Source organism: Pomacea canaliculata, linkage group LG8, assembly GCF_003073045.1.
Source record: "Pomacea canaliculata isolate SZHN2017 linkage group LG8, ASM307304v1, whole genome shotgun sequence".
Classification (NCBI taxonomy): Eukaryota; Metazoa; Mollusca; class Gastropoda; order Architaenioglossa; family Ampullariidae; genus Pomacea; species Pomacea canaliculata.
Genome location: NC_037597.1, coordinates 27,791,472 through 27,806,391, shown reverse-complemented (window position 1 = coordinate 27,806,391; position 14,920 = coordinate 27,791,472). Strand labels below are relative to the sequence as shown.

General features: G+C 40.5%; 1 protein-coding gene across 1 annotated transcript; it reads right to left on the bottom strand.

The window, feature by feature from the left end:
* Window positions 1–86: 86 nt before the first annotated feature.
* On the bottom strand, window positions 87–14,863 carry LOC112570957 (RNA-binding protein 14-like). The gene is made up of 6 exons (XM_025249713.1): window positions 14,732–14,863; window positions 5,359–5,482; window positions 5,022–5,105; window positions 3,299–3,342; window positions 2,097–2,510; window positions 87–1,938 (listed from the first exon to the last, which is right to left on the bottom strand). The coding sequence occupies exons 2-6, from the start codon at window positions 5,479–5,481 to the stop codon at window positions 1,632–1,634; spliced, it is 972 nt and encodes a 323-aa protein (XP_025105498.1). The 5' UTR covers window position 5,482; window positions 14,732–14,863; the 3' UTR covers window positions 87–1,631.
* Window positions 14,864–14,920: the final 57 nt, after the last annotated feature.

Below are 14,920 nucleotides of genomic sequence, written 5' to 3'. Positions count from 1 at the left end.
CATTGCTATCAGCATATGTCAAGTAGAATAAATTTGCAGGGCATGAAACAGCAGCATACTTAAAAAATATTCGAAGAAACTCAACATACGAATCATGATTTTAATCCAAAAGGATATGCACTTTACTACTATGAACAGACAAAAAAAAAATTTAAGTAGTTTTTTGTACACATGAAATGATGACATGACACACCAAATAATGAGCAACATGATGAATGAACTACTTGGTTTGTTCATAAAACTGTGAACATGCATGGACCAGGGACCATCAGTCACAACTACCATGTAAAAACTGTGCTTAGTAAATCATAAAAAAATGGTTTGGTCCAAAAGCACGTTTAAGATATGGAAAATGGATCAACTCAAATCTCACTTTTATACTGTTGGCAGACTTGGAACGATGCGTTAACAATGGTCTACAAACGACAGTTTTCAAACTTATAAAAGAAGCATGCAGAAAAAGATTTTGTTGCACAGCAAGCTATGAAGAGATGAAGCACATACTGGCAAATTTCTGGTTTTAAATGAGGAATGGAAAAAATGGCATCAAGAACTGGAAAAACTCAAAGACATCAAGTCTTTTGTCTACAAAATACATTAAGACACTACCAGAAACATAAACTCTTTCAATACCAATGAGAGGTTTTGAAATCCTTTCTTTTCTAATCCTTTGGCAAAAGGCAAGAATTGTGAATATAGTAGCTACTGAAAATCCTGACCCTAGCACTTTTTGCCTTGCCACAACTAAATTTTGCGATTGGAATCTCTATGAAGAAAACAGGAGTTGTATAACCTGCCAACCAGTCTGCTCGATGACATTACAAAAAGTGGATAGATGTACAAATGTTGAACTAAAAGCATGTTCACCTTTTTTTTTAAATCCTGACATGATTTTACAAAGCTGCTGAAAAATGCTAGTCATGTTATAAAAATTTAAAACCTGAAAACTTCCCAAGCATTAATGGTGGATGCAGCAGATTATGGAAGACTCGAGCATGCTGCTCCCAAAACTGTTCTTTCATTACAACCCGAGTGCATTATTTCATATCAGACCATCCCATAACCAGCCGCCCTCCCCCCACACCATACTACCTTGGATTTTTTGTTTTAGCCAGTTGCAAAGCAGCAGAATGACAGAACCTTGTGGAATAATACACTGCCCTCTTATCTTCACCTGAGAAGGGACTTACAGTGAACTGAAGAGGCATGTTTTTTCCCCCTAATTTTTTGTCGGGCAAAAACCCATGCTCTGTCTCCAGATGCTTAATTCAGAATTCCACGTTTTGGTTCTGCATGTGTAAACTCATCTGTCATTAACTTTTTGCTAGGCTGTAATAGCTTACCACTGCCTATCCAGGCTGATTATTTCATACCAGTTCCCCCCATAATCACTATTGTGATATCCGCCCAAAAAATCCTTACTTCCATTTCCCCCAACATTCCAAATAGAATCATCAATTGTTTAAGCCAATGAGCTTGTTTTACCTCCCTCCCTCCCTTTTATATTTAAGCCTTTGTCATCCAGTCTACGCATCTTGTGTCACTTAAAACTTTGAGAGGTAAAAAGGACAGCAAACAAAGAACACAACACTCCTTTCAGCAGCTGCAAAGAATGCCACTTGGAGAAAATGTTAGAAGAAAATGGGCTGTGTCTGCAGTGCTGACTGACTGTCGTAACTTTTGTTGGCCTGTGACTGCTGCACACCAAAGCCACCACCAGTGTTGCCAGCCTGTGCAGCGCCACTTGCACCACGATCATAGCCAGCACCAGCACGAGATGGAGCATAATAGTCTCCAGCAGAAGCCGATGTGGCTCTAAAATCACTGCGCTCTGGGGGCTGGCGGTAGTAATCATATCCATTAGCAGGAGGATAAGCGGTGGTATTCAGACGGCTGGCTGCTGCATCAGCAGCTGGGGCACGAGCCAGTGGGGGTTTTCTGCAAATTGTAAAAAAGAAAATAAGCCATAAAACCCTCAGCATCCTGTGAGAAACTTGTACATATGGAAAATGTACATGTGGAATTTCTGGAAGGCCAACCTCTGCCAAGAATTTAAGCCAACACTAACAAGCTATAGCACAGCAACCAGTATTTACCTGTCATAGTACTCGGGAGGTGGACGAGCTGGTGGAGACCTCTCCCTGTAGTAAGGGTCAGAGGATAAAGGTGATCGCTCTACTGGCCTTAGCCTGTCGTAGGCAGAACGATCCTCTGGATATAGTGGCATGCGATCCCGAGGTGGAAGCATGCGGTCCCGTGGATCAGGATATGGCCGACGCTCCTCTGGCATAAGCCTGTCTCTTGGAGGGGGCAAGGGCGCATAGCGATCACCTGGTGGTGGGAGACGAGGAAGGTAGCGATCACCTGGAGGCAATGGCCTATAATATGGATCACGCTCTGGGTACGGATAGCGCGAGTAAGGGTCGTAACGATCGTAAGGCATTGGTGGTGGCAAGTAGCGTTCCCTGGGAGGAGGGCCTGGGGGGTAAGGTCGACCACGCGAGCCTCCCCTGAAACAAACATAATGTTTCTTAAGGCAAGCAAATACTTTTAACTCTCCTTAATTCTGCATACCACATTACTACATTTATCTTAAGTATGCAATAACATGAAATCTTATTATTTTAAAAATTGATAAGAATATTTATAATTACCAAAAGCAAATACAAATATGCAGTCTCTAAAATCTATAAACATGCTAACATGCAATCCTGTGTGGAGTTATTTCAAATACAATGTCTAAACTTAATATTTGAGTAATTTAGCGAAAATAAAAACACTCACCTTTACTTATCCATACAGAAAAAAATGACAAAACATTTCAGGTAGTATATTATAAGCTGATCTGGTTATGATAAAACCATCAAAATGCATTTCCCCTACCATTATAATACTGAAATTAAATTTATTTTGCCATTTTTTTCTAAATACCTAAGATAGATTTTAAGCATAAATCAGGGTGGACTTTCCCACTTAAACAGTTATAGCCATAAGAATAACCAAAAACTTTCATACATGAGAAACCTGTAATCTTAAACAGAAATGCTTTTAAACTGCATCTTATGCTAGGATATTTAAAAAAAAACAAAAAAGCTAAGAGATTGGACCACACAGATGTTAGTAAGGACATAAATTCGGGAGAAAAGTCTTCCTTCACGGTGTTAAGCCTACTCTTAAAGGCATCAAAACGGCCTGTCGGAAGAACTGGTAACGGACGGCACCACGCAGGAGCCAGCGTCTCGTGTAGGTTAACATTTGATACACTACTGAACGAACGGAATGGCAGTTCGGTAATTACCCTTTGCGGTCGCCTTTCGGATTTCCCTTTTTGCCAGTCGAGAGCTGCAAAGAGTGCAAAAGAAGGCGTAGTAAGCGATCTGTAAGCGATGTCACTGGCGGAGGGGCTTGTTGACCCTGGTTGGGTCACGCAAACCGTACAGGCTGATCGCACCGATGTGCATTGCGCATCGATTGGTCAATATACACACATCAAGAAAATGACACAAACGGAACACAAAACACCAAGCAAGTACAAGTGACTCATAATACAACTTTCTGCATATTATATCTATGATGCATTGTTTACAACTATTTGCTTAATGTGACATAAACCTCTCCCATCCCCAAATCTAGTGGTCTGGCAATGACTTGCCATAACACCTAAAGTCTATGGGTATAACAGAAAAAGTGACATTCCCCACCCCGCATTCAATAACTAAAAGGAAAAAGCAAGGGAAATGAAATGTTAGACTAGCTGATACTGACATTTTGAAACATTCAAAATAATGTTGGGCTGCAAATGAATTTTTTTTGCTTACACCCACCTTTTAAAACTCTGTGATGATTCACACAAGCTATTATGCATACGCTTTGATGAAAGAAAACCTGATGTGCACTGCCAAAAATTGCGACAGAACAACTGGACCAGTCTTAAGTGATGAAGCAAGCTTAGCAAAGCAGTCAAAGATCCAATTTTTAATGTTTACAGTGCTTGTAGATTTTATTGCATTATCTTTAATTTCAGGATTCCAGTGTTTTGATGACCATTTAGTTCGAAGCACTTACACTTAACAATGCAACTTAGCAGCCTAATTTTTACTTCAGATCTCTGAGAACAAGTGAATGACCATTTAGAATTTTTTTTTAATGTTTCAGAATGCCAGCTGTCTGAAAGCCCAATTTACATTTCCCCCTCACTTTTCCCTTTAATAAGCGTACATTTTTTTTCTAAATAAAAAGGAAAAAAACATTAAATGTTTTGTGCAACCGTTAGGTCACAATTGCCTATGCTTGACTGTATTTACTGAACGAACTTTTAAAATAAGAAACCAATGATAAATTTAAACTGTCTGATACAAATATTTCTCTACTAGGTTCTAGTGCCAAGGAGTACCTCAAGCAACTTTCTTTTTTCAACACAGAAACACTGAACACGCAAACAACAAATAGTAAACGCTATTTCAGCACTGTGCACCAAAAGGATCGGTCCGAACCTGAAACTTATTAAAGCCGCCAAAACAATTTTTAAAATCAACGTCATGTAAGGAATGTGATTAAAAAAATTTGTAACACGCATTTAGTTAAAAAAAAAAATCATGAACGCACGCAACCGACCTTCACTGTCATGAAAGACTATTGACCTTTCACCAAATTAATATATCACCGAAAACTAATCCACAGCCTGTAATGAACATAGGCACGAAGTGGTTTTCAAAACTAAACATTTTTATTGCAACCAACAGAAAAGACCGCGCATGTACGGTCAACACGATATATATATAAAAAAAACACTCTCCGGTTCCAACGATCGGCCGGTGACAAGAAAACCCGCTTGTTGGGAGGAGACTTTGGTCCATTTGGGGAAAGGTCAATTTGTGACACTTTAAGTGGGATGGCACTTTCAATACCGTGAAGATTCTTCCAATGGGAACTGCATAACTATGTATCAAACTTTAACTAAGGTTTCTGTGCAGTTCCTTACATACCCAAATGATCTGCTCAAGTTGCCATCAAATTCTTACCTCCACTCTCATCCTTTGCCCTTTCACATTGAAGCCATCAAGATTTGCAATGGCATTATCTGCTGAAGCTTTATCTGTCATGTGCTGAAAACAAAGTCAAGCACTTTACTGTGAATTGTCTATGAGTATAGCTGGAGAAACATCTGAGCAGGATAAAAGTATGATCTGGGCTGTACTTTGAGAGGACCTTGCTTAGACTGTGGCAATTATTAATGATCTTAAAAATGCTGACCTTTATATTGGGGATCATGGCTGTAGAAAAACTAGGCTGAGAACAAAAACACCCAGAATGTCAAAAGTAGAAAGAGAGAAAAAGCAGCATGAAAATTTTACTCACAACAAATCCATAGTTTTTAAGGACATCGCACTCAGCTACAGTGCCATATTTCTCAAAAAGTACGCGCACATCTTCAGCCTGTGTCTCTGAGCTGAGATTTCCAATGAATATTTTAACAGTCATTCTGAAACAGAGTATATTCAATTTTAAAAAATTCGAAACTTAGCAAGCGTAAAATGGATTCATAACTCTTGACTAACTTCCAGCTGTTATAAGTAACCATGCCACGACAAAGTGGGATGCAAACAGGTGCACTGGCTAGTAGGTTATATGCATGTATAAAATTTAATGTAAATCTCAGAGATACATATAACAATATAGCAGTGAAGTTTTACCTTTTCCACCCACTGACATAATTATCCTCAAAACTTGGCTCAAAATAGTAAAAACTAACAATTTTCCTCATTTAAATTTAGCCATCTTAAAAATTTGAAGTGCAATTTAATGTTGCTACCTTTTAACATTCAATACATGTATACAACTCCCCTGAATTCCAAAAAAATAGAATCGCAGACTTTGCCCACTATAAAATGCCACTCAGTTTATTCGAAAACTTTAACATTTCTGCTAAAGAAGTACTTATTTTCAGCCCAAAGCTCAAAGTTTCTATTTAGAGGACTCCTTTGTCATTTCTGAAAAAAATGATCACAAAGAAAACAGAAATAATGGAATTATTTGTCTAAATCATGACCACTAGCCCTGACTAAGAAACGTAATCAGAACTTGATTACTGCTAGTTGACAGGCTGGCTGCTTAGTCATATGGCCTCAGTTGTAAAACACCAATCTTCCCACCCCCAACCCAAACGTGCAATTGTGTTTATTTAATTTCCATAAATTTGTACAAAGAGTGCTATCATTTTAATTGTGGCAGTAAAAGAATTTATTCAATTTAGAATGTTTTAGCATAATTTGTCAAATTTAGTGTCAAGTTTTTCAGAAAACCTCTGTGCCACCATTGTGTACAAAAGGAAAATGAAGTAAGGGAACAAAATGTAATCATCCTGGCAATTACGCTTAAAGATGTTTTCAAAATGCAATCATATATACTGTTTTCTTTCATTTTTCTTATAACTTTCATTTTGTTTGCCATCAGGAGAGTACACAGCTACATGAGAAAAATTTATTGTTACAACCCAAATCAAATTAACACACATTAAATATGAATAATAGACATCTGATTTCACTTAAGCTTTATATGCTAAAAATTATCTAAAAGCAAAATTAATTTCTTCCCTTTGATGTTCATCATTTATCAAACCACGTTGAAAAAATATAATAAATTCAGACATTAAATGTCAGCGCTTCCTGTTTGGTATCGCTTATTTCATTGTCCTTTAGTATACACGTTTACTTTTGCAATGCATTTGCATTTGACCAGTGAGTTAAAGTCAAACAACCTAAATCAAAGCTGAGCAACCTAACACTTATCCCCACCCTGCGTTAAAGGCCGAAGTTTTGTGTCCGGAGGAAAGACAGTGGTATCGCCCGTGCGAGGGAAGGTAGGAGTACACGCGGTGCTGACTATTTGTGTCCAGTCGTCTCAAATTACTACTGTACCTGGACAAAGGCGGGGTAGAGATCAGAGACACCGCCGAGTAGCATGGCCATAAAACGTCTCTCTTACCCGACCATTGTACTTGCCGCAGGGTCTGAGCGCTGAGGCGAAACGACTTCTATGTGAACCTACTGTCACAGGCTAAGGCAATGCAATGTCTTTCTGAGCTGAGCTCAGTACTTGGTGTTGGCGGTTAGAAAGCTGAAGTGAAACGGTTTCCAACTGAACACACTGTCAGGGTTAGGACTGAATGTATTCTCCACCAACAAACAAAACTAGAATATACAAAGAAGAGAAGAATGAACAGCGAAAATGACACGAACATAAAAACAACTGAATTTTTGAATTTTCAAACAAAATCAGTGGCTGGAGGCCATACAGATTGATACATAACAAAGCAAAATCACCAGTATAACAATGGAAGCACAGAATTTAACACTATTACTGATCCTTCAATTGATATCACAGAATAACAAACATGTAAAGTGAACAAGATAAAAATCAGCTATAACATGCGAGTGACGAGTAGGTCTTGCAGTTTTAGACTGGAAGGAACATGTCTATATAGACAATACATTTATCGGTGTGGAGCTGTACCGTGGTAACAACAATTCAGTTTTGAAAGTACAAACATTGATGGTAAATTATTATCTCATTAATCAATTTGTTATTTAAATTTATTATTAATTTCCAAATCTTCATCCGAACTACTGTCTGTTTCAATTAACATATTTTCCTCATGTTCGGAATCAAATTTGTATTGCTCAACGACAAACATCTCCAGATATCCTCTACTAAATTATAAGTTTTCTTTTTTAAGTGCGTTGTCCAAGCTGTCTCCGATTGTGTTGTACACTTGCTTTGTTATAATTGGAAGTAGAGTCTCTATCAACATGTTCATTCCAGTCTAAAACAGCGAGACCCATGCGCATGTCATAGTGCATCGGGCTTTTAATATGAACACGCTTAGGCAGATACATCAGACATATATTATTAAAACTTTCAACATAAAATGTGTCCCTAGACATCACGTAGTCCTCAGGATGTTTATACAGGACATGGCCGTGTAGAAAAGTCGCTCAGCAGCTTGACAGCAGCAGGATCCAGTCAGCACTATTAGAGATGGTATATAGAGCGATGCCTGCAAGGTGAGGCTTGGTTTACACTGGTCATGGATGTTTTGGAAATGTGTAATACATCCATCCAACAAGTGCCTAAGTCTCACAGGGTCGCCATCGCAAATGATCTATACACCAGTACACATGATCTCTGACCGCTGCTGTCTTGTCGCTGAGCTGAGGATGCCACGTCTTGCCGATGTTGACTTTTACTACCTTGCGCCAGTTTTTTTTCATCCAGCTTTGATACTCTTAGCGACGTGCCACCTCTCGTTGATGTTTCTAACACCTTTATTTTTTCACTAACTTATTTATTGTCACGTTTACGATCGTGAACGTGTTCATGAATTCTAACACCTGACTCATTCATACTTGCATACATCCTCTCGCATCCCACTGCCTCGTGCCGCTGGGTGCACACGTCGTCCTCTTTGGTGATATGTTGGAGGTTTACAACCTTGTGAGTCGACAGTCCTAAAGTAACATGATCAGTGTGATACGAATTTTTCCGGCATGCGTGCCGTGCATCTGTCATCACACTGATCCCGTCGTCCACAGGAGACTGTTCTGCTGCAAGTGCAGCTACGACGGACTGGCGCTTCAAGACTCAACGACTGCAGAAAACCGTGGCAGCCGTTTTCTCAAAAATGCATCATTCACATGTCCAAATTGGCAAATTAGAAAAATTTTTTATATTGAATGGGATGATCCCCGACGTAATGTACGCAAGGTACATTCTTTCGTTAGCAAAATAACTGTCACCTAGTGGGGACGACGAGCTCCAGACGATAGTATGTCTGTTGGCACAGCCCAAAGTGATGGTCAGCACATGCCCATCCATTGTTGAATTATTCACTTCTAGCGAAGACTGGCACGATACTGAATGTGCATGAACTTGATCAATAATATCCTTCACCTTGTCGTGCTCACCAACAAACAAACATGGAATTGCTGATGATGTTTGTTCTTGCATGGGTACATTACCACTATCTTGACTGCAGGGAAACTCAGGACTTTCACCGCTCAAGAAATTATCCAGTAGAGAGGACACAAAAGCAGACCGGGACTTACATCCCGATTTTTTTTAGCCCAAGTCAACTTATCATTAAATATTTTTTCTTGCTTCTTCGTACATCAAAAACAAGGTATGTCTTTTGTTACAACATTTATACTCGTAGGTTTTAACAGTGCCGTCCGCCAAAGTTCTCTTACTGCGTCTTCAGTGGCGTCTGGCGTTTTTCTCCATTGTAAACACTGTTTGGTAAAATCCAAGATCCTGTAAAATATGTTAAAATAGTCCTTGAACTAACAGTTATTTTTTACCAGTGGGCCTGATGTTTTTTCACGTAAAAATCAGCGCCGACTCACACGGAGAAAAGTCAGTCTTCTGAGTGGATTTTGATTCACTTTTCTGGTTTTGCGTCCCTATTCTCCCAAGTTTTCTGTCTGAGGCGTAACGGTTGACCAGAGGGTAGCGAAGTTTTGAGCTGCGAACTCACTTCCCAAGAGTTGATTGCAAAAAGCCTCGAGTTTGCCTTCAAACTCAAAATCGAAACATCTGGCACGTGGCATTCACGCATTCGATTGGTCAGACATACACGTGTCTACCATTACAGCCAATCACACACTACAGTTAGTGTATGACGTAGGTCCCATCAGCCCTCTAGCGTGTTACGTAATTCAATTGCCTAAATGTCTTAGTTATTCATTTCTAGTTCACGTTGCGTAACATTTTCCTTTCTCTTACGTAATCAAAGTACGTATGTTTCGCTCTAAGACTTGTCTGTTACGACGATAACACCTCGTGGCTACATCTCACCCTGCCTTACGTCACCGCCATGACGTGAACGGCCACGTGACTATCTGACTCTTCCAGGCTCTCATTCTGTCTGCGTCGTGCTAGTTTGAGTACACTTTTTTTTTTTATTTCATTTTTTCGGTTTTGTGGACTCAGGAAGACACAAGCACCGATGACCTCCACCAGCACAATGGCGGGTTAGATAAGAAGAGAAGAGACCGTGGGGGCACTATGTTTGCAGTCGTGAATTGTTGGCCATTTGTAAAAGTTTGAACATTGCACTCAAACCGAGGTGTACTTTAGGTCAGTTATCAGGAGGAATGAACTAAAAAGTATTAAATATTATTATCCCTCTTATGAGAAAAAGAAAGATGTAAGGAAAGACAGTATGTTCAGATAGAAGCCGTTTCGCCTCACTTTTCTTAAGACCCTACATCAAGTACTAGTCGGATGAGAAAGGCGTTTTATTGCTAAATATAGTTTGCAACTGAAACTCGTTTAATTTATTTGTACAGTTTCAAACACATTCGATCCCCTTCATCTCATGATTTACGTAACATTCAGATTCCACTGAAAGTCACTGAGCTGAGGGCGCCAAGGTCTTTGCAGAGGTTCGCTTTTCTACCTTTTCTACCCATTTTTGAAATCTTCACTTTGAGCCAAGAGGTGCACGAGACTGAATGTTGTATGCACGTGACCTACAATGTTATTCACCTTGTCGTACTCACCAACAGACAAACATGGACCGTGGGGCCGCTGTTGTAGATGGTGAATGGGCTCTGTGTTACAGGTGTGAGTTGTTGCCTATTTGTAAAGGTACGAACATTGCACTCAAAACAGATGTATTTTATGTCAGTCACCAGGGGAAAATATTGAATATTATCATCCCTTATCAGTGAAGAAAGATATAGAGAGATATAAACAAATAGACGAAAGCATTCAAAATAAAGTTTTAAAATGCGGTTGTCTTTGTGTTTGTGTAATTTCCGCTGTTCATCTCTTTCTCCCTTATTTTTATTTTTATTTTTATTTGATGGAGAATACATTCAATTGTCGGTCCTAACCCTGACAGTATGTTCAGTTGCAAACCGTTTCACTCCAGCTTTCTAACCGCCAACACCAAGTACTCGGAAACACGTTTTATGGCTCGGTTTATCGCTGCGATCTCCACCCTGCTCGGGGCCAGGGTAGCATTAGGGAAGACTGACCGCTGGGTACTGACCCGTGTACTCCTACCTTCCATCGCACGGCGAAACATTTGAAAACACGCCCGATTTCGACTTCGGCCTTTAAAGGCCGAAGTCGAATGGGCGTGTTTTCAAATGGTTTTCGCCCGTGCGATGGGAAGAGAGAAAGTAACGGGGGTCAGTACCAGCGGTCAGTCTTCCCTAATTGCTACCCTGGCCCGAGGCAGGGTGGAGATCGCAGGCGATAACCGTCTTTCTCAGCCGAGTACTTGGTTGGCGGTGAGAAGCTGGAGTGAAACCGGTTGGCAACTGAACATACTGTCACAGTCAGAGTTAGGACCGGCAATTGAATGTATTCTCCATCAAAATAAAAAGAAAATAAGGGAGAAAGAGATGAACAGCGGAAATACACAAACCCAAAGACAAGCTGAATTTTAAAACTTTATTTTTGATGCTTTCGTGTATCTGTTTTCAATCTCTCTATATCTTTCTTTCACTCATAAGGTCTGATAATATCACAATATTCAGGTTATTCATCTGGTGACTGACATAAAGTACATCTGTTTTGAGTGCAATGTTCGTACCTTTACAAATGGGGAACAATTCACACTTGTAACACCTGTAACACCTGTAACTCAGAGTCCATGTTTGTCTGTTGGTGAAGAAAATTGTAGTCACGGTTCATGCACATTCAGTCTCGTGCACGTCTTGCTTCAAGTGAACATTTCAAAAATGGGTGGAATCACGTGCTGATATCTTTGGTTGTCCTACCGGACATAATATTCGTTTGTATTTTGTAACGAGTCTCCGCTAGGGTGACAGTTATCTTTGCAAGTGAAAGAATGTTACCTTCACTACATCGGGGATTATCGCCATTTCATATTTTCAAAATGTTTTTTGCCAATGTGGGACATGTAACATGATACATTTGTGAAAAGCGCCAGTCTGTAACAGTTTCACTTCAAACAAAACAGTTTTCTCTGACCGACGGGATCAGTGTGATGACAGATGCAAGGCACACATGTGGAAAAACTTCACATCACACTGATGATGTTACTTGTGGTAGTATCGACCCACAGTATCGCAGAGAAATCATTGTGAATGAAATAAAAAAAATTGTACTCAAACTAGCACGACGCGGACAGAATGCGAGCCTGGAAGAGTCAGATAGTCACGTGGCCGTTCCACGTCATGACGGTGACGTAAGGCAGGGTGAGATGTAGCCACGAGGTGTTATGCGTCGTAACAGACAAGTCTTAGAGCGAAACTTACGTACTTTGATTACGTGAAGAGAAAGGACAATGTTACGCAACGCGAACTAGAAACGGAATAACTAAGACAATTAGGCAATTGAATTAACGTAACACACGCAGAGGCTGATGGGCACCTACGTCATACACTAAACTGTAAGTGTGTGATTGGTTGTAATGGTAGGACACGTGGTATGTCTGACCAATCGAATGCATGAATGCCACGTGCCAGATGTTTCGATTTTGAGTTTGAAGGCAAACTCGAGGCTTTTGCGATCAACTCTTGGGGAGGAACATCGAAGTGATTTCTCAGCTCAAAACTTCGCTACCTGGATTTACCAAACAGTGTGACCGGTCTACAATGGAGAAAAACCCAACGCCACTGAAGAAACGCAGTAAGAAAACTTTGGCGGACGGCACTGTTAAAAACCTACGAGTATAATGCTGTAACAAAAGATACACGCTGTTTTTTGATGATCGAAGAAGCAAGAAAAATATTTATATGATAAGTTTGAACTTGGCTAAAAAAAATCGGGATGTAAGTCCCTCCACGGTCTGCTTTTGTGTCCTCTCTACTGGATAATTTCTTGAGCGGTGAAAGTCCTGAGTTTCCCTCATGCAGTCAAGATAGTGGTAAGTACCCATGCAAGAACAAACATCATCAGCAATCCCATGTTTGTTGTTGTTGAGCACGACAAGGTGAAGGATATTATTGATCAAGTTCATGCACATTCAGTCTCGTGCACCTCTTCGCTCGAAGTGAATAATTCAACAATGGATGGGCATGTGCTGATCATCACTTTGGGCTGTGCATAACAGACATACTATCATCTGGAGCTCGTCGTCCCTCACTAGGTGACACCCGTTATTTTGATGCAAATCGAAGAATGTACCTTGCGTACATTACGTCGGGATCATCCCCATTCAATATAAAAAAATTTCTAATTTTGCCAATTTGGGATATGTGAAGCGATACATTTTGAGGAAAAGGCTGCCACGGTTTTCTTCTGCAGTCCGTTGACGTCTTGAAGCGCCAGTCCGTCGAGCTGCACTTGCAGCAGAACAGTCTCCTGTGGACGACGGGATCAGTGTGATGACAGATGCACGGCACGCTTGTCGGAAAAATTCGTATCACACTGATCATGTTACTTTAGGACTGTCGACTCACAAGGTTGTAAACCTCCAGCATATCACCAAAGAGGACGACGTGTGCACCCAGCGGCACGAGGCAGTGGGAATGCGAGAGGATGTATGCAAGTATGAATGAGTCAGGTGTTAGAATTCAAGAACACGTTCACGATCGTAACGTGACAATAAATAAGTTAGTAAAAAATAAAGGTGTTAGAAACATCAACGAGAGGTGGCACGTCGCTAAGAGTATCAAAGCTCAGCTCAGAAAGACATTGCATTGCTAGGCTAGAGCCTGTGACAGTAGGTTCACATAGAAGTCGTTTCGCCTCAGCGCTCAGACCCTGAGGCAAGTACAATGGTCGGAGGAGGAAGAAGTTTATTTGCAGGCGGGTCGGCGGTGTCCTCGGATCTCTAACCCCGCCTTTGTCCAGGTACAGTAGTAATTTGAGACGACTGGACACAAATAGCATCGCGTGTACTCCTACCTTCCCTCGCACGGGCGATACCACTGTCTTCTGTCCTGACAGAAAACTTCGGCCTTTAACAAAAACTAGGTTACGGGGTTAGTCGCACATGCTTTCCACGTTTGTCATTACAATCGCAATTAACAATGCGCAACGCAATTCGCGACTACTGACTTTACTACTAGAATAACAATTCCACAGCTAAAGTGATATCTATGTATGCTATGTCACTCTGACTAAAAAATGTTAACATAAATCTGACAAGTTCGTCAGCTGCGTTCGACCTCGTTTCCAGGTGGGGGTGCGAAATGTGCCCGGTCGTATGCACGAGGTGAAAAATCTGTTAATCGTCAGAAACTTAAGAAATCTACAAGATATCCCACACGCTCGACAGCATAGGCACTGCAACTGATCACTAATAAAATATGTACACTAAACTTAATTTACCTCTGCACCACTAAAAAGGTTTCCTCAGAAGCTGTGAGTTGGTCTAGTACAGTCGCGTTCGGCAGCGACTGAAGAAGGCGGCATTGCCTTGCAGTGTCACGTGTTTCCCACAACGGCGTTTAAAATTATATTACAGCACGTTCATTTAAATAACGCATAAGAAAACCATATATTATAAGACTTAACGACTTAATCTAATTTATGTGGATCGAAGCAAATTATTACTATTAATGAATGTCGACGCAATATAAAGTCAAACTGGCAATAGCCAGAGGACAAAGAGCTCGTGATCTGGTTTCCTGCCCAGCTACCAAAACGTAGTTTGAATTACTCACAGGCATCTTTAAAGTAAACTTTTCATATACTTTTACACTCCTTTAGACATAAATCACAAGACTTAAACTTGCAGCTTGCGTCTTACCTGAGGTTGAATAGCAATTCGTCGCCTTTCCTCGATAATTCTCTCTCTTTTGGCTCCACTACTATGGCGTCCGGAGACAAAATTATAATCAAGTGACCACCAATCACATTCGTTCCCTTGTTCTACCAGCCAATCAGATTTCGTCTTTCGTTTTAAGTCGTAAAATCTTAGACTTCTGAGGCGCATGCG

What these genes read in the sequence shown, in the direction of transcription:
- LOC112570957 (XM_025249713.1), bottom strand. Translation starts at nt 5,481, where the DNA reads ATGACTGTTAAAATATTCATTGGAAATCTCAGCTCAGAGACACAGGCT. An exon ending in TTAAAAACTATGGATTTGTT is followed by an intron (nt 5,106 to 5,358) that starts GTGAGTAAAATT and finishes CTTTGTTTTCAG; the next exon opens with CACATGACAGATAAAGCTTC. An exon ending in CCTCCCGAGTACTATGACAG is followed by an intron (nt 1,939 to 2,096) that starts GTAAATACTGGT and finishes TACAATTTGCAG; the next exon opens with AAAACCCCCACTGGCTCGTG.